Source organism: Anolis sagrei, chromosome Y (assembly GCF_037176765.1).
Source record: "Anolis sagrei isolate rAnoSag1 chromosome Y, rAnoSag1.mat, whole genome shotgun sequence".
Lineage (NCBI taxonomy): Eukaryota > Metazoa > Chordata > Lepidosauria > Squamata > Dactyloidae > Anolis > Anolis sagrei.
In genome coordinates this window covers 4,755,492-4,777,137 of record NC_090035.1, presented here as the reverse complement: position 1 = coordinate 4,777,137, position 21,646 = coordinate 4,755,492, and the positions used below count along the sequence as shown (strand labels likewise).

The window sequence follows — 21,646 nt, the reverse complement described above, 5'->3', positions numbered from 1 at the left end:
TCGCCAAGTCCCCTCTTCCTCTCGCGGGATTCTCTCTTCCTCTGGCTCTGGTCTCGCTTCCCCCTCCTTCTCCGCTCTGCCTCGCGATGCCTCGCAATGCTCCTTCCTTTCTCGGCTTCGCAGTCCTGCCTCCTCCTCCTTTGAGCCCTCCCGCGCTTCTTATCTTGCAGCCAACACAAGCCTCGTTCAAGGTCAGTTCTTCTTTTTTTTTTTCTTTTTATCTGTTTTATCTGGTGTCAGATTGCAGTGTTATTGCATCAGCTCATGAGATTCCTTGTAATTAATGTTGGATTATTTTAGTTTTATTTCCCGTCTTTCTTCAATTCCTCCCAATTCCTCCTAATTCCTCCTAATTCCTTTCTTTTGCTATATATGTTCTATGTGTAATATAGCAGTTATGTATTATACAACCATATAGCAATGTTATTATTGATTATTATTTTTCAGTATTATTTTCCAGTATTTCCAGTATTTTCCAGTATTATTTTCCGGTTCTTTCCTTTCTTTCCTCTGCACTGCACTCTTCCTTTCTCTTCTTGTATCTTGTATCTTGTATCTTTCTTTCTTTCTTATTATTTTTTCCTCTCTTTCCCTCTGTTTCTTTTCTGACTCTCCCAGTTCATCCAGTTCTTCTATCTTATAGCTCTTTTTTTTTCGCCCCTTATTTCACTGTTTACTTCTGTATCCCTTTGGATCCTCTTTTCCTTCTTCTTTTCTATTCTTCACATAAATCCTCTTTCTTTCTTTGAGGGAAAGATTTCAAGCCCTCTTCCGACACCCCCTCCTTCCTTATAGTTGTTCTTACCTCCTCCTCTCCCTTTCTTCTTATTTAAAAGAGCATGCGGCCGGAGATATGCAGGCTTCTGTCTGCTGCGTTTAGGGCGATCCGCCGTACCACGGGGCCAATACCGGGTCCTTTCAGGGGTCTCCTCTTGAGGAGAAGACCCCCTTTCAGACCGTCGGCTGACCCACCCGGTTTCGCTGTTCTCCACTGCCTCGATCCACAGTGGGGAAGGGAGCCAAGCTCTACCCGATCAGCCCTATCGCTCACACACTTTTGCAGAGCTCTAGTGTGTGCGTCTCTCCGCCATGACCATGCACCCGGAAGTCTGGATCTCGCAACCTCTGAGGATGCTTGCCATAGATGCAGGCGAAACATCAGGAGAAAATGCTTCTGGAACATGGCCATACAGCCCAAAAAAACCTACGACAATCCAACTGCTCCAAGCTTTTCTGTGGATCTTGAAGGTCTACTATTGATCTGATCCAGGAGGATTCTTCTGGTGTGGTGATCCATGTTATGTATTGATTTAAAAGTGTTCTGTGTGTGTGTGTGTATGTGTGTCTCTCATTTTATTTTTTGCCCACTGATGAGCGCACTGCAGACTTGGAGTCCTACGACTAGATGGCAGCATCGAGTCACAAACACATAGGATAAGCTGCCATTGCAACCGAGCATGGGTCGGTTGTGGTGTAACAAGTAACCTTTGTGTCTATGTGAAATAACCAATGAGAATATCTATCTATCTATCTATCTATCTATCTATCTAGGTAAAGGTTTTCCCTGACATTAAGTCCAGTCATGTCCAAATCTGGGGGGGGGGGGGGGGTGCTCATCTCCATTTCTAAGTCGAAGAGCCGGCATTGTCCAGAGGCGCCTCCAAGGTCATGTGGCCAGCATGACTTCATGGAGCGCTGTTACCTTCATGACGGAGCGGTACCTATTGATCTACTCACATTTGCATGTTTTCGAACTGCTAGGTTGGATTTTTCAGAGGCAATGCTGATGGAATCGTTTCAGGAGTTGCATGTGACATCTGTAGACAGTCCACGTTTCGCAGGCATACAGCAGGGTTGGGAGGACAAAAGCTTTATAAACAAGCACCTTGGTATCCCTATGGATGTTCCGGTCCTCAAACACTCTCTGCTTCATTCAGAAAAATGCTGCACTTGCAGGATTTTTTTTTTTGAGGCAAGCACTGATGGAATCGTTCCAGGAGTTGCATATGACGTCTGTAGACAGTCCACGTTTCGCACGCATATCTCAGGGTTGGGAGGACAATAGCTTTATAAGCAAGCACCTTGGTATCCTTACGGATGTCCCGGTCCTCAAACACTCTCTGTTTCATTTGGAAAAATGCTGCACGCTGATGGAATCGTTCCAGGAGTTGCATGTGACGTCTATAGACAGTCCATGTTTCGCAAGTGTACAGCTGGGTTGGGAGGACAATAGCTTTATAAGCAAGCACCTTGGTATCCCTAAGGATGTCCCGGTCCTCAAACACCCTCTGCTTCATTCGGAAAAATGCTGCACTTGCAGGATTTTTTTTTGGAGGCAAGCGCTGATGGAATCGTTCCAGGAGTTGCATGTGACGTCTGTAGACAGTCCACGTTTTGCAGGCATACAGCAGGGTTGGGAGGACAATAGCTTTATAAACAAGCCCCTTGGTATCTCTACGGATGTCCCGGTCCTCAAACACTCTCTGCTTCATTCTGAAAAATGCTGCACTTGCAGGATTTTTCTTTTGAGGCAAACACTGATGGAATTGTTCCAGGAGTTGCATGTGACGTCTGTAGACAGTCCATGTTTCTCAGGCATACAGCACGGTTGGGAGGACAATAGCTTTATAAACAAGCACCTTGGTATCTCTACGGATGTCCCGGTCCTCAAACACTCTCTGCTTCATTCGGACTATATTGCAGATGAAGAGATATTCAGCAAATCCATGCTCTTGTTAACATATATTCTCCATTGTGACCGTGCGATAAACATGGCTGTAACAGAACAGGGTGGATGGCGCATCATTTTTCGCCAACGTAGGAAAGCAAGGGCACAGGCGCACCAAGGGCGTTTTCCTTCCTCCTGTGCAGCTCCGCTCGCCCTTGAACTGCTCCAGATAATGGGTGCCACTTGCAATGAGTGTGGCAGGCAAGGAGGATCGTGTGCGACAAGCAGCAATGAGGAGCCCGGCCGAGCGTGAAATCGGGCGAAGGGTTTCTGGGTGGGAGACCGAAGAGAAAAGGGTGAGGAAGAGCTGAGGATTTTCTGATGTTCCATGTGGGCTTCTAACCTGCAATGGTATTTGCAATGCCAACTTCCCGGCTCCCCTTTCTGCCATTTTTTAGGGCATCATCTTAAGAATCCACTTTTTCTGGCATTGATTCTCGATTCATGGGGGGAGATACGTTTGGACAAGTAAGCTGGGCCGGAACTGTTTGGGCCTTTCTAGGCTAAAGCCAGCACTCTGAATTGTGCTCGGGAGCAAATTGTCAGCCAGTACAGCTGATGCAACATTGAAAAAACGAAGGTGCTGTTCCAGCAGATACCAGCCAACCCCTCTCCAATGCCAGCAATACAGCTTAATGGTGTAACATTAGAAAATGTGGACCATTTCCGCTCCCTTGGCAGCCACCTCTCCACCGAAGTCAACATTGACACCGAAATACAACACCGCCTGAGCTCTGCGAGCGCAGCATTTTTCCGAATGAAGCAGAGAGTGTTTGAGGACCGGGACATCCGTAGGGAGACCAAGGTGCTTGTTTATAGAGCTATTGTCCTCCCAACCCTGCTATATGCCTGTGAGACGTGGACTGTCTACAGACGTCACATCCAACTCCTGGAACGATTCCATCAGCGCTGCCTCCGGAAAATCCTGCAAATCTCTTGAGAAGACAGGTGGACAAACGTCAGTGTGCTGGAAGAAGAAGCAAAGACCACCAGCATTGGTCCTCTGCCACCAACTCCTCTGGACCAGCCACGTTGTCCGGATGCCCGACCACCGTCTCCCAAAGCAGTTGCTCTACTCTAAACTCAAGAACGGAAAACGGAATGTTGGTGGACAGGAAAAGAGATTGAAAGATGGGCTCAAAGCCAACCTTAAAAACTCTGGCATCGACACTGAGAACTGGGAAGCCCTGGCCCTTGAGCGCTCCAGCTGGAGGTCAGCTGTGACCAGCAGTGCTACAGAATTTGAGGAGGCACGAATGGAGGGCGAAAGGGAGAAGCGTGCCAAGAGGAAGGCGTGTCAAGCCAACCCCGACCGAGACCGCCTTCCACCTGGAAACCAATGCCCTCACTACGGAAGAAGATGCAGGTTAAGAATAGGGCTCCACAGCCCTTGGTATCCTTACCCACAAGAATACTGGAAGACAATCATCCTCGGAAAGTGAGGGATCACCTAAGTAAGTAAGTATGCTCCCTGTACGCCACTCCAGTGAGCAATCTGGTTTCCGCCTGTTAGACCAATTGTAGCTTCTGAGTAGTCTTCAAAGGCAACCCCATGTAGAGTGCATTGCAGTAATCTATACGGTTTTCTATGGGTGAGCAGGTGGCGACTTCTGGATGGCATATGTTCTATATCAGAAACTGGAGGTGTTGTGATCTTGTTGTTGTTCATTCGTTCAGTCATTTCCGACTCTTCGTGACTTAATGGACCAGCCCATGCCAGAGCCCCCAGTCGGTTGTCACCACCCCCAGCTCCTTCAAGGTCAAGCCAGTCACTTCAAGGATGCCATCCATCCATCTTGCCCTTGGTCGGCCCCTCTTCCTTTTGCCTTCTATTTTCCCCAGCATCATTCTCTTCTCTAAGCTTTCCTTTCTTCTCATAATGTGGCCATTATCATCTTCTCTGTTGAGGTCTATCCAATGCAATTTTCTGAATCAGCACCCCAAAGAACCAAACCAAATATAAAGTTGACCAAAAACTGATTCGTAACCCTTTTGGTACTAATGTTGGAGAGCGGTCTCTGGTCAAAGTGGTCCAAGGTCAAAGTGGTCCAAGGTCAAAGTGGTCCCAGGTCAAAGTGGACCTTGGTCAAAGCGGTTCTTGGTCAAAGCGGTCCTTGGTCAAAGTGGTCCCTGGTCAAAGTGGTTCTTGGTCAAAGTGGTCCCTGGTCAAAGTGGTTCTTGGTCAAAGTGGTCCCTGGTCAAAGTGGTTCTTGGTCAAAGTGGTCCCTGGTCAAAGTGGTTCTTGGTCAAAGTGGTTCCTGGTTAAGTGGTCCCTGGTCAAAGCGGTCCTTGGTCAAAGCGGTTCCTGGTCAAATGGTCCCTGGTCAAAGTGGTCCCTGGTCAAAGTGGTCCCTGGTCAAAGTGGTCCCTGGTCAAAGTGGTCCCTGGTCAAAGTGGTCCCTGGTCAAGTGGTCCCTGGTCAAAGTGGTCCCTGGTCAAAGTGGTCCTTGGTCAAGTGGTCCCTGGTCCAAGCAGTCCCTGGTCAAAGCGGTCCCAGGTCAAAATGGTCCCTGGTCAAAGCGGTCCCTGGTCAAAGCAGTCCCTGGTCAAAGTGGTCCTTGGTCAAAGTGGTCCCTGGCCAAGTGTTCCCTGGTCAAAGTGGTCCTTAGTCAAAGTGGTCCCTGGTCAAAGTGGTCCCTGGTCAAAGTGGTCCCTGGTCAAAGTGGTCCCTGGTCAAAGTGGTCCCTGGTCAAAGTGGTCCCTGGTCAAGTGGTCCCTGGTCAAAGTGGTCCCTGGTCAAAGTGGTCCTTGGTCAAGTGGTCCCTGGTCCAAGCAGTCCCTGGTCAAAGTGGTCCCTGGTCAAAGCAGTCCCTGGTCAAAGCGGTCCCAGGTCAAAATGGTCCCTGGTCAAAGCGGTCCCTGGTCAAAGCAGTCCCTGGTCAAAGTGGTCCTTGGTCAAAGTGGTCCCTGGCCAAGTGTTCCCTGGTCAAAGTGGTCCTTAGTCAAAGTGGTCCCTGGTCAAGTGGTCTCTGGTAAAAAAAAAGGTTGGGAATCATGGCTAGATTACAGCGAGGGACAATGGGAACGTCATCAAACATAACTCCTTAACCATCAAGCACAGAGTCAAACTCATTAATCACCAACTATGAGGAAAATATGAATACTGACACGTTTTTCAAATATGTGTTTTCAACCTGAGAGTCCTCTTGAGGATCAGAGCAGAGAAGCTAGACTCTGTGAGCTGGGAACCCTAATTCTGGGAGCCAATTATCCAGAGGGAGATGTTTTCCAAAGCGTGGGTTCTCAGGACGGGAGAAGTCTTGGTCACTAAGGTTCTAGGTATCATCTTGAGATCTGAGCAACCTGGATGGGCAAAGAAGACCCATTGTCTCCACAGAAGTCCTGCTCTTGGCTAGACCAGATTTGATGAGCTCGCTCAACAGGAATGTCTCCATTTCTGGACTTCAAAAGCTCACAAGACTTCAACCCCATGCCAGAATTCCCTGTTGCTTTTTGTTTTGCCAGGAAGAACAGAAAGACCCCTTCCTCAAAGGCACGCTCCGGCTTGGCTTTGCATCTTTTACCAGCCAGCAACAGATGAGGGAAGCGCGTGGAGGTCGACAGGCAAGGAGAAGCTCAGCCAGAAAGCTGGTCTTCAAACTGACAAATGCTCTCCTGTCACCGGGAACAACGAATCACCCTCCGGCTGGAACCTGAGATAAGGAGGAGCGACAGGCTGAGGAGAAGAGGCCAGACTGAATGGCAACAAAGTGGGCAAACAATGGGGAGGGAACAGGGTTCCAGACAGGCCTGTATATCACAGAAATGGGCCTTGGGTTGTCTCAGATAGGGGACGGTTTTGGAGTTAGGAGAACGCGCAAAGCTGAGGAAAGGTCTGGCTAGTGGAGCTGTTTTCTCCTTCATTGGTATTCTTGTTGCTGAGCCACGGCACCCCCTTCCCCAAAAGTTTATGGACACCACAATTGAAGGGAGATGTTGACAAGCTGGAAAGTGTCCAGAGGAGGGAGACTAAAATGATCAAGGGCCCCATGAGGAGCGGCTTAAAGAGCTGGGCATGTTTAACCTGAAGTAGAGAAGGTGGGAGGAGAGCAATGTCCAATCTCGATAAAATAGTCAAGAGTAGAGACATCAGACTGGCAACCAAGATCCATTGCCTAGTCCAAGCCATGGTCTTCCCTGTAGTCACCTACGGATGTGAGAGCTGGACCTTCGGGAAGGCTGAGCGGAGGAAGAGAGATGCTTTTGAGCTGTGGTGTTGGAGGAAAGTTCTGAGAGTGCCTTGGACTGCGAGAAGATCCAACCAGTCCATCCTCCAGGAAATAAAGCCCGTCTGCTCATTGGAGGGAAGGAGACTAGAGGGAAAGTGGAAGTCCTTTGACCACATTATGAGGAGACAGCAAAGCCTGGAGAAGGGAATGATTCTGGGGAAAGTGGAAGGGAAAAGGAAGAGGGGCCGACCAAGGGCAAGATGGATGAAGTGACTGGACTGACCTTGAAGGAGCTGGGGGTGGTGACGGCCGACAGGGAGCTCTGGCATGGACTGGTCCATGAGGTCACGAAGAGTCAGAGACGGCTGAACGAATGAACAACAACAACAAGAGAAGGTGGGGAGGAGACATGATGAGGGCCATGTATAAAGCTTAGAGAAGACAATTACGCTGAGGAAAATGGAAGGAAAAAGGAAGAGGGGCCGACCAAGGGAAAGATGGGTGGATGGCATCCTTGAAGTGATTGGCTTGAACTTGAAGGAGCTGGGGGTGGTGACGGCTGTCAGGGAGCTCTGGTGTGGGTTGGTCCATGAGGTCACAAAGAGTAGGAAACGACTGAACAAATGAACAACAAACAAATGTATAAATATGTGAGAGGAAGCCACAGGGAGGAGGGAGCAAGCTTGTTTTCTGCTGCCCTGGAGACTAGGACGGTCAAGGGTCTGGAAAACAAGCCCTATGAGGAGTGGCTTAAGGAGCTGGGCATGTTTAGCCTGAAGAAGAGAAGGATGAAAGGAGATATGGTAGCCATGCAAAAATATGTGAGAGGAAACCACAGGGAGGAGGGAGCAAGCTTGTTTTCTGCTTCCCTGGAGATGAGGATGTGGAACAATGGCTTCAAACTACAAGAAAGGAGATTCCATCTGAACATTAGGAAGAACTTCCTGACTGTGAGAGCCGTTCAGCAGTGGAACTCTCTGCCCCGGAGTGTGGTGGAGGCTCCTTCTTTGGAAGCTTTGAAACAGAGGCTGGATGGCCATCTGTCAGGGGTGCTTTGAATGCAATTTTCCTGCTTCTTGGCAGAATGGGATTGGACTGGATGGCTCATGAGGTCTCTCCCAACTCTAGGATTCTAGGATTCTATGACTTCAGGCAAGAAATATGATTTTTTTCCCCTCTTCTTTTAAAAACATTTTCCACTTTTCCAATGTTTTGCAATATCGACACTGGTTCCCAACCTTTTTTGAGTTGCGACATTAAAAATAGGTGATCCGCAACTCTGATATATTAAAAATTATTTTATTTATTTATTTATTTATTTGGGGTGCTTCTATCCCACCCTTCTCAACTCCCTAGGGGGGGGCTCAGGGCGGCTTACAAAAGGCACAATTCGATGCCTGACAATTCACAAAAATTGTGACCTTCAGGATCTCCACTACCTTTGCCAAAAGAAATAAAGTCCCTAGAGATGTAATCGTACAGTTTAATAGGAAAAGAACACGTGATGAAGTTCTCAAGAAGAACAGCAAGACACCAACCTCCTCCAATGGAAACAGGGTGATCATCCTAAAAGAGCACCCCATGTCCACTCTTAGTAAAAGAAGAAAATATTTTTTTCTTGATGGACGAACTAAAAAAACCTCCAAATTAGGTTTAGATGGGAAAAATCCGAAGGTCTGATGGTTACCTACAAAGAATTCACAAAAATACAATATACAAAATTACACAACGTCAAAAATTATAACTAATTAAAACAATCAAACAATACAGTCGCAGCAATAAAATCATATTCTGGTCAATGTTCGCCAATTCATAAATCCATGATCTGTTTAGAATCGTCATTGTCCTTTCCTACTCTGGTTGTAATTGTCTTTTGTCCAACTGCCAGCTTACCCGAAGGCCTGGTCCCACATCCAGGTTTTTACCTTCCTTCTGAAGGAGAGGAGGGATGTTGATAACATAATCTCCCTGGGGAGTGCATTCCAAAGGCGAGGGGCCACCACTGAGAAGGCCCTGTCCCTCGTCCCCACCAGTCTCACTTGTGATAAAGGTGAGACCGAGAGCAGAGCCTCCCCACAAGATCTTAAACTCCGAGGTGGGACGTAGAAGGAGATCCGTTCGGACAGGTACGCTGGACCAGAGCTGTATAGGGTTTTGTAGGTCAGAATCATCACTTTGAATTGTGCTCAGAACTGGATTGGCAGCCAGTGGAGCTGACATAGCAGGGGGTGGTATGCTCCCTGTATGACGCTCCGGTGAGTAATCTATCCGCCGCCCGTTGGACTAATTGAAGTTTCTGAACAGTCTTCAAAGGCAACCCCACGTAGGGCGCGTTGCAGTAATCTATTCGAGATGTAACAAGAGCGTGGACCACCGTGGCCAGATCCGACTTCCCAAGAGCTGTTGGAACTGCTACAGTGATGACTATGATATCTGGACCTTACAGCACTATTTGGTTTGTAGTTGGTTGCTTTTGGCTGGCTGCTCAGTTGGCCAAAGAAGGGAAATAACATGAGGTACATCAAATTCTAATCAAGGTGGTCAGTTGAAACATTCACACCTAGCTCCAACAGACAAGAGTTCTTTGTCCCACCCTGGTCATTTCGTAGATAGATAAACCCATTTTCCTAGTTCCAACAGACCTCACTACCTCTGAGGATGCTTGCCATAGATGCAGGCGAAACGTCAGGAGAGAATGCCTCTAGAACAGTGGTTCTCAACCTTCCTAACGCCGCGACCCCTTTATATAGTTCCTCATGTGATGACCCCCAACCCTAAAATTATTTTCGTTGCTACTTCATAACTGGAATTTTGCTACTGTTATGAATCGTCATGTAAATATCTGATAGGCAGGATGTATTTTCATTCTCTGGACCTTAGGAGTTGTAGTTGCTGGGATTTATAGTTCACCTACAATCAAAGTACATTCTGAACTCCACCAGGGATGGAATTGACCCAACCTTGGCACACAGAGTGCCCATGACCAGCAAGAAATAATGAAAGGGTTAGGTGAGCATTGGCCTTGAGTTTGGGAGTTGTAGTTCACCTATCTCCAGAAAGCACTGTGGACTCAAACAATGATAGATCTGGACTAAACTTGGCACGAATACTCAATATGCCCAAATGTGAACACTGTTGGGAGTTTGGGGAAAATAGAACTTGACATTTGGAAGTTGTAATTGCTGGGATTTATAGTTCACCTACAATCGGAGAGCATTCTGAACCCCACCAACGACATAATTCCCACACAGAACTCTCATGACCAGCAGAAAATACTGGTCCTGATGGTCTTTGGCGACCCCTCCAACACCCCATCGCGACCCCCCCCCCAGGGGTCCCGACCCCCAGGTTGAGAAACACTGCTCTAGAACATGGCCGTATGGCTATAAAAAAACCTACAACAACCCAGTGATTCCAGCCACGAAAGCCTTCGACAATGCTTTTATAATTCTTAAAAACAGTTGGATTGCAAACAAATACAGCATCTCTTAGCGGGTCCTTTAAAAACCTTGTGCCTTAAAATCAAGCCGAAATAGAAATAGTTTTGCCTGCCGATGGGAAGACAGCCCTGCTCTTGTTTGTTTTGCTTGCGCGGCCAGCACCAATGAATGGAGCATTGTTGGAGAGAGCGCAGCATTTTGTGTTCCCACTCGCTGGACGCTCTGAAGGAAGGCAAACAAGGAGCATCTTTCCTTCCACGGTCCCTCTGCAGAAGCAACAAAGACCAACCTCTCATTCCTTTTACTTCTCTTCAAGCAAACATTCCAGGAATGATATCCAGTGGAGACCAAAACATCCAGAACAGAGGTTGCCAAACTTTTGTTTTGGTCATGGAACCCTTCAGAAGACATTTATTTTCCGTGTAGTGCTAAAGGTATCCCTAGTTTGTCCAAAATATCAGATAATCGGAGAATCCTAGAGTTTGACGAGGTGGTCAGTTGAAACATTCACACCTAGCTCCAGCAGACAAGAGTCCTTTGTCCCACCCTGGTTATTCCACAGATAGATAAACCCATTTTCCTAGTTCCAACAGACCTCACTACCTCTGAGGATGCTTGCCATAGATGCAGGCGAAATGTCAGGAGAGAATGCCTCTAGAACATGGCCATATATAGCCCGAAAAAACCTACAACAACCCCATCAGGTACATCTCCTCTCAACAAAAGATTCCCCCAGGGACTGCGAGGCCATCAAATGCTAATCAAGGTGGTCAGTTGAAACATTCACACTTAGCTCCAGCAGACAAGACTCCTTTGTCCCACCCTGGTCATTCCACAGATATATAAACCCTTTTTCCTAGTTCCAACAGACCTCACTACCTCTGGGGATGCTTGCCATAGATGCAGGCGAAACGTCAGGAGAGAATGCCTCTAGAACATGGCCATATAGCCCGAAAAAACCTACAACAACCCAATCAGGTACATCTACTCTCCTCTCAACAAAAGATTCCCCCAGGCACTGCCAGGCCATCAAATGCTAATCAAGGTGGTCAGTTGAAACATTCACACCTAGCTCCAGCAGACAAGAGTCCTTTGTCCCACCCTGGTCGTTCCACAGATATATAAACCCTTTTTCCTAGTTCCAACAGACCTCACTACCTCTGAGGATGCTTGCCATAGATGCAGGCGAAATGTCAGGAGACAATGCCTCTAGAACATGGCCATATAGCCATCCAGTCTGACCTCATTTGGCCATGAGAGAAAACACTATCCAAGCCAACTCTTTCCAAGATTTTTCCTCATTTTCATGGTTTCCTCCTTTCTGTCAGCCATAACAAAGCACCTAATGAACCAACCTGGACATAGCATATTATCGGTGGGTTGTTGTAAGTTTTTTCGGGCTATATGGCCATGGTCTAGAGGCATTCTCTCCTGACGTTTCACCTGCATCTGTGGCAAGCATCCTCAGAGGTAGTGAGGTCTGTTGGAAGTAGGAAAAAGGGTTTATATATCTGTGGAATGACCAAGGTGAGACAAAAGACTCTTGTCTGCTGGAGCTAGGTGTGAATGTTTCAACAGACCACTGCCTGGCATTTGATGGCCTGGCAGTGCCTGGGCTGTATGGCCATGGTCTATAGGCATTCTCTCCTGACGTTTTGCCTGTATCTATGGCAAGCATCCTCAGAGGTAGTGAGGTCTGTTGGAACTAGGAAAAAGGGTTTATATTTCTGTGGAATGACCAGGGTGGGACAAAGGACTCTTGTCTTCTGGAGCTAGGTGGGAATGTTTCAAATGACCACCTTGATTAGCATTTGATGGCCTGACAGTGCCTGGAGCAAACTTTTGTTGAGAGGTGATTAGATGTGCCTGATTGTTTCCTCTCCGTTGTTTTGCTATTGTAATTTTAGAGTTTTTTTAATACTGATAGCCAGATTTTGTTCATTTTCGTGGTTTCCTCCTTTCTGTTGAAATTGTCCACATGCTTGTGGACTTCAATGGCTTCTCTGTTTTAGCCTGACATGATGGTTGTGAGAGTGGTCCAGCAATTCTGTGTTGTCAGATAATATGCGGTGTCCAGGTTGGTTCCTCAGGTGCTCTGCTATGGCTGACTTCTCTGGTTGAAGGAGTCTGCAGTGCCTTTCATGTTCCTTGATTCGTGTCTGGGCAATACTCCTACGTGAGGTGGTACCTATGTAGAGTAATGCACAGCTGCATGGTATACAGTAGACTCCTCCAGAAGTGAGAGGATCCCTCTTGTCCTTTGCTGAACGGAGCATTGGTTGGATTTTCTTGGTGGGTCTGGAGATCTTCTTGTAGCAGCTGAGGATAGGATTTTTGTTTCATCTGCTTCCTTGCAGAGTCTACACTTGGGATCTGTTGTTGACTTTTCGATTCTGGCTTTGATGTCCTTGGTTCGAATGGCTTCTTCTTGGCCTGCCAGAATCAGGCCCTCCTTCGTCTCCTTTTCCAGAGTTCCATTTGTGAGCCACAGCCATGTTTTTTCTTTGTCCATATGGCTCTCATTTTTTGCCTTAGACAGCCTTTTTTTTTGCCAGTTTTCTCTTCTGCTCTGGATTGTGATTATTATTATTATTATTATTATTATTAGTAGTAGTAGTAGTAGTGCTTGCTCCATCCATGTTCAACATCTATACAAATGACCAGCCACTGCCAGAAGGGACAGAAAGTTTCATCTATGCTGATGATCGTGCCATCACCGCTCAAGCAGGGAGCTTTGAGATGGTTGAACAGAAGCTCTAGGTGCTCTTACTGCCTATTACAGGGAAAACCAGCTGATCCCCAACCCATCTAAAACACAGACATGCACCTTTCACCTTAAGAACAGACAAGCATCCCGAGCTCTGAGGATTATTACCTGGGAAGGAATCCCACTGGAGCATTGCAGCGCACCCAAATACCTGGGAGGAGTCACTCTGGACCGTGCTCTGACCTACAAGAAGCACTGCCTGAACATCGAGCAAAAAGTGGGCACTAGGAACAACATCATACGAAAGCTGACTGGCACAACCTGGGGATCACAACCAGACACAGTGAAGACATCTGCCCTTGCGCTATGCTACTCTGCTGCTGAGTACGCATGCCCAGTGTGGACCACATCTCACCACACTAAAACAGTGGATGTGGCTCTTAATGAGACATGCCGCATTATCACGGGGTGTCTGCGCCCCACACCACTGGAGAAATTACACTGCTTAGCCAGTATTGCACCACCTGACATCCGCCGGGAAGGAGCAGCCAATAGTGAAAGGACCAAGGCAGAGACATCTCCAGCTCATCTCCTGTTTGGGTATCAGCCAGCACGTCAACGACTTAAATCAAGACATAGTTTTCTTAGATCTACAGAGACACTCGCTGGAACACCCCAGCAAGCGAGAGTCCAAAAGTGGCAGGCCCAAACCCAGCACCTCAATCCATGGGTGATACCAGATGAGAGACTCCCCCCTGGGCACACAGAAGACTGGGCGACTTGGAAGGCACTGAACAGACTGCGCTCTGGCACCACGAGATGCAGAGCCAGTCTTAAGAAATGGGGCTACAGGGTGGAATCCTCGGCATGCGAGTGCGGAGAAGAGTAAACCACTGACCACCTGCTGCAATGCAACCTGAGCCCTGCCACATGCACAAGGGAGGACCTCCTTGCGGCAACACCAGAGGCACTCCAAATGGCCAGAGACTGGTCAAAGGACATTTAACCAACTACCAAATTTGCAAAATCTGTGGGTTTTTTTCTTTTTAATCTGTGTGTTTGTTTCGCTCTGCTAGAACTGTAATACAATGGTATGGTTGCTGATGACACGATAAATAAATAAAGTAGTAGCGACAGGAATTATGGGGATACATACATTTCTCACAACAACTTGGCCAGTTTCAGGTGCACCTTGCCTTGATTGTGTTGGAATGAGAAGTTCCTGCTCTTTCCTGCTCAACTTCTGATCCTCGGCCTGCACTGCAGGGCTGTTGTGCATTATTTCATTTTAGCCTGATAGATAATCAGGAAAGGAAAACCTCCCAAACCCTGCCGAGTTTGCAGTGACTTATTCTGAAGCCAGTTGCACATTGCCAGCAAATCAGGAAAATGAAAACCTGGTGTGTCCCTAGATAGCTCAGCAGCTGAAAAGTTTCTTTAAAGTTGACATTTCTTATTCATGATCAGTCTGCGAATATCTATAGATCAGGATGCTGTTAAAGACACCAGACATCAGGGATAGAGAGGCCTACAATGGATGCATACTTCCACCACTGCAAAACAACTGCAAACAGACACAACTGCGAACAGACACCACTGCAAACAGACACAAAACACAAAATTTGCAAGCTTGGTAGTTGATTAGATGTCCTTTGACCAGTATCTGGCCACTTGGAGTGCCTCTGGTGTTGCTGCAAGAAGGTCCTCCATTGTGCATGTGGCAGGGCTCAGGTTGCATTGCAGCAGGTGGTCAGTGGTTTGCTCTTCTCCACACTCACATGTCAAGGATTCCACTTTGTCGCCCCATTTCTTGAGGTTGGCTCTTCATCTCGTGGTGCTAGAGTGCAGTCTGTTTAGTACCTTCCAAGTCGCCCAGTCTTCTGTGTGCCCAGGGGGGAGTCTCTCATTTGGTATCAGCCATGAATTGAGGTTCTGCCACTTTTGGACTCTCGCTTGCTGAGGTGTTCCAGCGAGTGTCTCTATAGATCTTAGAAAACTATTTCTAGATTTAAGTCGTTGACGTGCTGGCTGATACCCAAACAGGGGATGAGCTGGAGATGTCTCTGCCTTGATCCTTTCACTATTGGCTGCTCCTTCCCGGCGGATGTCAGGTGGTGCAATACCGGGTAAGCAGTGTAATTTCTCCAGTGGTGTAGGGCGCAGAAACCCCGTGATAATGCGGCATGTCTCATTAAGAGCCACATCCACTGTTTTAGTGTGGTGAGATGTGTTCCACACTGGGCATGCGTACTCAGCAGCAGAGTAGCATAGCACAAAGGCAGATGTCTTCACTATGTCTGGTTGTGATCCCCAGATTGTGCCAGTCAGCTTTCGTATGATATTGTTCCTAGTGCCCACTTTTTGTTTGATGTTCAGGCAGTGCTTCTTGTAGGTCAGAGAATGGTCAAGAGTGACTCCCAGGTATTTGGGTGCGCTGCAATGCTCTAGTGGGATTCCTTCCCAGGTAATAATCCTCAGAGCTCGGGATGCTTGTCTGTTCTTAAGGTGAAAGGCACATGTCTGTGTTTTAGATGGATTAGGGATCCGCTGGTTTTCCCTGTAATAGGCAGTTAGAGCACCTAGAGCTTCGGAGAGCTTCTGTTCCACCATCTCAAAGTTCCCTGCTTGAGCGGTGATGGCACAATCATCAGCATAGATGAAACTCTCTGTCCCTTCTGGCAGTGGCTGGTCATTTGTGTAGATGTTGAACATGGATGGAGTGAGCACACGCCCCTGAGGCAGGCCATTCTTCTGTTTCCGCCATCTGCTTCTCTGGCCCTGGAACTCAACAAAGAAGCTCCTGTTTTGTAGCAGGCTTCCTATGAGGCGGGTGAGGTGGTCGTCCTTGGTGATACTATACATTTTTCTCAGGAGGAGGCAGCGGTGGTTGACAATCTCATAGGCTGCTGACAGGTCTATGAAGACAGCTCCGGTGATCTGCTGCCTTTCAAAGCCACCTTCTATGTGCTGAGTCAGGTTCAGCACTTGCAATGTGCAGCTTTTGCCTTTCCTGAAGCCAGCTTGCTGTGGGATCAGACAGGGGTCTTTTTTCCCCATAATTCTATGCAGAATACGTCTCTCCAGAACTTTGTAGAGGTGGCACAGCAGGGAGATTGGTCTGTAGCTTAGGACGGGATATAAAAGCCCGAAATAAATAAATAAATAAATTTGTCTGTGTTTTAAAGGAATGTTTACTCAAATGACTCTATTTTAAAGGCGTTCGTTAAATGGAGAATGATTCACCGGAGGCAGATAAGAGGAAACAAGCCCAGTCCTTGAGCGGGATGACTAGGCTTGGTCAATGAAGGATTATGATTGGGACACAAGACAATGGCAAGGAGGAGAAGGCCATCCTTACTTAGCATGAGGCAACCGCCTCATTCGGCAAAGGCCAGGTTGGCATGGCAGCATCGATCCCATATATAATCCATATAAATACAAATGTAATGTTCGTTTGTGGAATGAACAGAACTCAAAAACCACTGGGCGAATTGATGCAAAATTTGGACACTATACCCCAAAGAGACCAACAAGTGACCATCACTCATTCCTCCCCCCCCCCAAAAAAAAACAGCGGAAAGGACTTAAAACCCTAAAAAAGCTAAATGATAAAAAAACCTAAATGATGATACTGAAATAAAGGGAAGGATGAGAGAGGGAAGAAAGAAAGAAAGAAAGAAAGAAAGAAAGAAAGGAAGGAAGGAAGGAAGGAAGGAAGGAAGGAAGGAAAAAAGGAAAGCAGGAGAGTGAGAAGGAAGCATGGAAGCAAAGAGCGAAGGAAGGATATGGAAAGAGGTAGAGAAGGAAGAAAGGAGAGAATGAGGAGGGAAGGAAGAGAAAAAGGGAGGAAGGAGGTAGAGAAGGAAGGAAGGAGGGAACGAGAAAGGAAGGAAAAGAAAAAGGAAGGAAAGAGGTAGAGAAGGAAGGAAGGAGAGAACTAGAAAGGAAAGTATAGAAAAAGGGAGGAAGGAAAGAGGTAGAGAAGGAAGGAAGGAGAGAATGAGGAAGGAAGGAAGAGAAAAAAGGAGGAAGGAAAGAGGTAGAGAAGGAAGAAAGGAGTGAATGAGGAAGGAAGGAAAAGAAAAAGGGAGGAAGGAAGGAGGTAGAAAAGGAAGGAAGGAAAAGAAAAAGGGAGGAAGAGGTAGAGAACGAAGGAAGGAGAGAACGAGGAAGGAAGGAAAACAAAAAGGGGGAAAGGAAAGAGGTAGAGAAGGAAGGAAGGAGAGAACGAGGCAGGAAGGCAAAGAAAAAGGAAGGAAAGAGGTAGAGAAGGAAGAAAGGAGAGAACTAGAAAGGAAAGAATAGAAAAAGGGAGGAAGGAAAGAGGTAGAGAAGGAAGGAAGGAGAGAATGAGGAGGGAAGGAAAAGAAAAAGGGAGGAAGGAGGTAGAAAAGGAAGGAAGGAGAGAACGAGGAAGGAAGGAAAAGAAAAAGGAAGGAAAGAGGTAGAGAAGGAAGAAAGGAGAGAACTAGAAAGGAAAGAATAGAAAAAGGGAGGAAGGAAAGAGGTAGAGAAGGAAGAAAGGAGAGAACGAGAAGGGAAGGAAGAGAAAAAGGGAGGAAGGAAAGAGGTAGAGAAGGAAGGAGAGAACAAGGAAGGAAGGAAAAGGAAAAGAGGGAAAGGAGGGAAGAAGGAGAGAAGGAAGGAAGGAGAGAAGAAAAGATAAAAAGGGAAGGAAGGAAAGAGGGAGTGAAGGAAGAAGAGAAAGAAGGAGAGAAAGAGGGAGGGAAGGAAAGAGAAGGAAGGGTGGAAGCAAAAAGCTAAGGAAGGAAGGAACGAGGTAGAGAAGGAAGGAAGGAGAGAAAGAAAGAAGGAAAGGGAATGAATGAAGGAAAGAGGGAGTGAAGAAAGGAGAGAAAGAAGGAGAGAAAGAGGGAGGGAAGGCTGGCTACAGCAGCGTGTGGCGGGTACAGCTAGTCTATATAAATACAAACGTAGTGTTCATTTGTGGGATTAACAGAACTCAAAAACCACTGGGCGAATTAACACCACATTTGAACAGCATACACCTAACAGCCCAATGTATGTCCTTCACTCAAAAATTTTTCATTTTGTCATTTGGGAGATGTAGTTGCCGGGATTTATAGTTCATCTACAATAAAAGAGCATTCTGAACTCCACCAGTGATGAAATTGAACTAAACGTGGCATACAGGACTCGCATGAGCAACAGAAAACACCAGAAGGGTTTGGTGGGCATTGACCTTGAGTTTGGGAGTTGTAGTTTACCTACATCAAGAGAGCACTGTGGACTCAAACAATGATGGATCTGGACCAAAATTGGCCCAAATATTCCATATGCTCAAATATGAACACAGATAGAGTTTGGGGAAAATAGACCTGACATTAGGGAGTTGTTGATACTGGGATTTATAGTTCACCTACAATCAAAGAGCATTCTGAATTCCACCAGTGATGGAATTCAACCAAACATGGCATACAGAATTTCCATGACCAACAGAACACACTGGAAGGGTTTGGTGGGCATTGACCTTGAGTTTGGGAGTTGTAGTTCACCTACATCCAGAGAGCACTGTGGACACAAAAAATGATGGATCTGGACCAAACTGTACACGAAGCCCAAATGTGAACACTGGTGGAGTTTGGGGAAAACAGAATCTTGACATTTGGGAGTTGTAGTTGCTGGGATTTACAGTTCACCTACAATCAAAGAGCATTCTGAACCCCACCAACGATGGAATTGGGCCAAGCCTCCCACACAGAACCCCCATGTGGGCCACAGCAACGCGTGGCAGGGGACAGCTAGTCTATATAAACAAAAATGTAATGTTCGTTTGTGGGATTTGTAGTTCACCTACAATCACAGAGCATTCTGAACCCTACCAATGATAGAATTGGGCCAAACCTCCCACACAGAACCCCCATGACCACCAGAGTGGGCCACAGCAACACGTGGCAGGGGACGGCGAGTATATATAAGTAAAAATGTTCGTTTGTGGGATTAACAGAACAAAAACAGAACAGAACTCAAAAACCACTGGACAAATTGACACCAAATTTGGACACTAGACATCTTTCAGGCCAACGAGTGGCCATCACTCATAGAAACACTGAAAAACACAGTGGAAGAGACTTAAAAAGCCAAAAAATAAAAACAAAAACAATTACAATGTATTTGCAAAACCATACACACACATATATAGACATATACACAAAAATATACACACATATGCACACACAACACACATATACACAGACTGGGCCACAGCAACACGTGGCAGGGGACGGCTAGTAAGAAATATAATCATCCTCATCTTCGCAGTTTGGAACTTGTATTGACAAAGGCTTTCACGGCTGGAATCACTGGGTTGTTGTAGGTTTTTGGGGCTGTGTGGCATTCTCTCCTGATGTTTCTCCCACATTTACGCCAGGCATCCTCAGAGGTTGTGAGGTACGTTGGAAACTAGGCAAGTGGGGTTTATATCCCAGTGGAATAATGTCCGTGCCAGGTCTTGCTATCCACTTGTCAGGTTTCGGTATCCGTGGTCCAGATCTCGCTATCCGCAGACCGTACTAAATTGCTCAATTTCAGAGCTACCCTTTGAGAGCTCTCATTAGCCCAAACTGAGAGTTGTATTCAGAACGAAACAGCTTGCAATTGTGTAATTGTGGGACTCAAAGGTCACTCTGATGGCAGAAACAAAGCAATCCCATTCCGAACAAGTTTCTGGGGAAGGGATTAGCCCTGTGGCTCTGCTGCATCGAGAAGCAAAGGAAAACCTTGAGACCTTAAAGGGCCAAACAGTCTTAACGTTCCTTCCTTTCACCTTCCTACCTTCCTTCTCCTTCCTTTCCTCCTCCATTCCTTCTTTCCTCCCTCCCTCCCTTCCTTTCCTCCTTCCTTCTGTCTTTCCTTCTCCTTTCTTCCTTTCCACCTTCCTCCCTCCCTCCATTCTCCTTCCTTCCTTTCCACCTTCCTTCCTTCTTTCCTTCCTTTCCATCATCCTTCCTTTCATCCTTCCTTCCTCCCCCCTATTTCCTTCCTTTCCACCTTCCTTCCTTTCCACCTCTCTCCCTCCCTTCCTTCTCCTTCCTTTCCACCTTCCTTCTTTCCTCCCTTCCTCCCTTCTCCTTCCTTCCTTCCCACCTTCCTTCCTTCTTTCCTTCCTTTCCATCATCCTTCCTTCCTTCCTTCCTTCCTTCCTTCCTTCCTATCATCCTTCCTTCCTTTCGTCCTTCCTTCCTCCCCCCTATTTCCTTCCTTTACACCTCCCTTCCTCCATTTTTTCCTTCCTTCCTTTCCACCACTCTCCCTCCCTCCCTTCTCCTTCCTTCCTTTCCACCTTTCTTCCTTCTTTCCTTCCTTCCTCCCTTCTCTTTCCTTCCTTCCCACCTTCCTTCCTTCCTTTCCTCCCTCCTATTTCCTTCCTTTCCACCTTCCTTCCTTCCTTTCCACCTTCCTCCCTTCCTTCTCCTTCCTTTCCACCTTCCTTCCTTCTTTCTTTCCTCCGTCCCTCCTTCCCTTCTCCTTCCTTCCTTTCCACCTTTCTTCCTTTCCTCCTTCCTTCTTTTCCACCTTCCTTCCTTCTTTCCTTCCTTTCCTCCTTCCCCCTATTTCCTTCCTTTCCACCTCCCTCCCTTTTCACCTCCCTCCTTCCCTTCTCCTTCCTTCCTTCCTTTCCACCTTCCTTTCTTCCTTCCTTCTTTTCCACTTTCCTTCCTTCTTTCTTTCCTTCCTTTCCTCCTCCCCCCTATTTCCTTCCTTTACACCTCCCTCCCTTTTCACCTCCCTCCCTCCCTTCTACTTCCTTACTTTTCACCTTCCTTCCTTCTTCCCTTCCTTTCCACTTTCCTTTCCATCTTCCTCCCTCCCTTCCTTCTACTTCCTTCCTTTCCACCTTCCTTTTTTCTTCTTTCTTTCTTTTCTTCCAAAAGGAGGGGAGGGGAGAAAGAAAGAGAAGGAAGGAAGAAAAGAAAGATAGAAGAAGGAGTGGGAGGGAAGGAAGAGAATAAAGAAAGGAAGTAGGGAAGAAGGAGAAGGAAGGAAAGAAAGAAGAAAGGAGGGAAGAGAGAAAGAAATAAAGAAGAAAAAAGGAGGGATGGAAGGAAGAGAATAAAGAAAGGAAGTAGGAAAGAAGAGAAGGAAGGAATTAAGAAAGAAGAAAAGAGGGAGGGAATGAAGAGAAGAAAGGAAGTAGGGAAAAAAGAGAAGGAAGAAAAGAAAAGAAAGGAGGGAGGGAAGAAAGAGAGAAAGAAAGAAAGAAAGAAAGAGGAAAAAAGAAGGGAGGGGAGGGTGAGAAGAAAGGAAGGAAGTAGGGAAGGAATGAAAGAAAGAAAGAAGAAAAAAGAGGGAGGGGGAAGGAAGGAAGAGAGAAAGAGAGAGAGAGACACACAGAAGCAAAAAAGAGGGATGGAGAGAGGAAAGAAGAAAGAAAGAAGAAAAAAGAGGGAGGAAAGGAAGAGAGAAAGAGAGAGAGAGACACACAGAAGCAAAAAGGAGGGATGGAGAGAGGAAAGAAGAAAGAAAGAAGAAAAAAGAGGGAGGGAAGGAAGAGAGAAAGAGAGAGAAACAAGAAAAAGGAGGGATGGAGAGAGGAAAGAAGAAAGAAAGAAGAAAAAAGGAAGGGGAGGGAAGGAAGAGA

At 46.8% G+C, this 21,646-nt stretch overlaps 1 protein-coding gene across 2 annotated transcripts in view; it reads left to right on the top strand.

Moving 5' to 3' along the window:
* The first annotated feature begins 86 nt into the window (after positions 1-86).
* Positions 87-21,646, top strand: part of LOC137095521 (fascin-like) — a 114,677-nt gene continuing 93,117 nt past the window's right edge. For both annotated transcript variants that reach the window (XM_067462280.1, XM_067462279.1), the window contains exon 1: positions 87-191. In XM_067462280.1, the coding sequence (XP_067318381.1) occupies positions 87-191 (105 nt within the window). The remainder of the gene's footprint in view (positions 192-21,646) is intronic.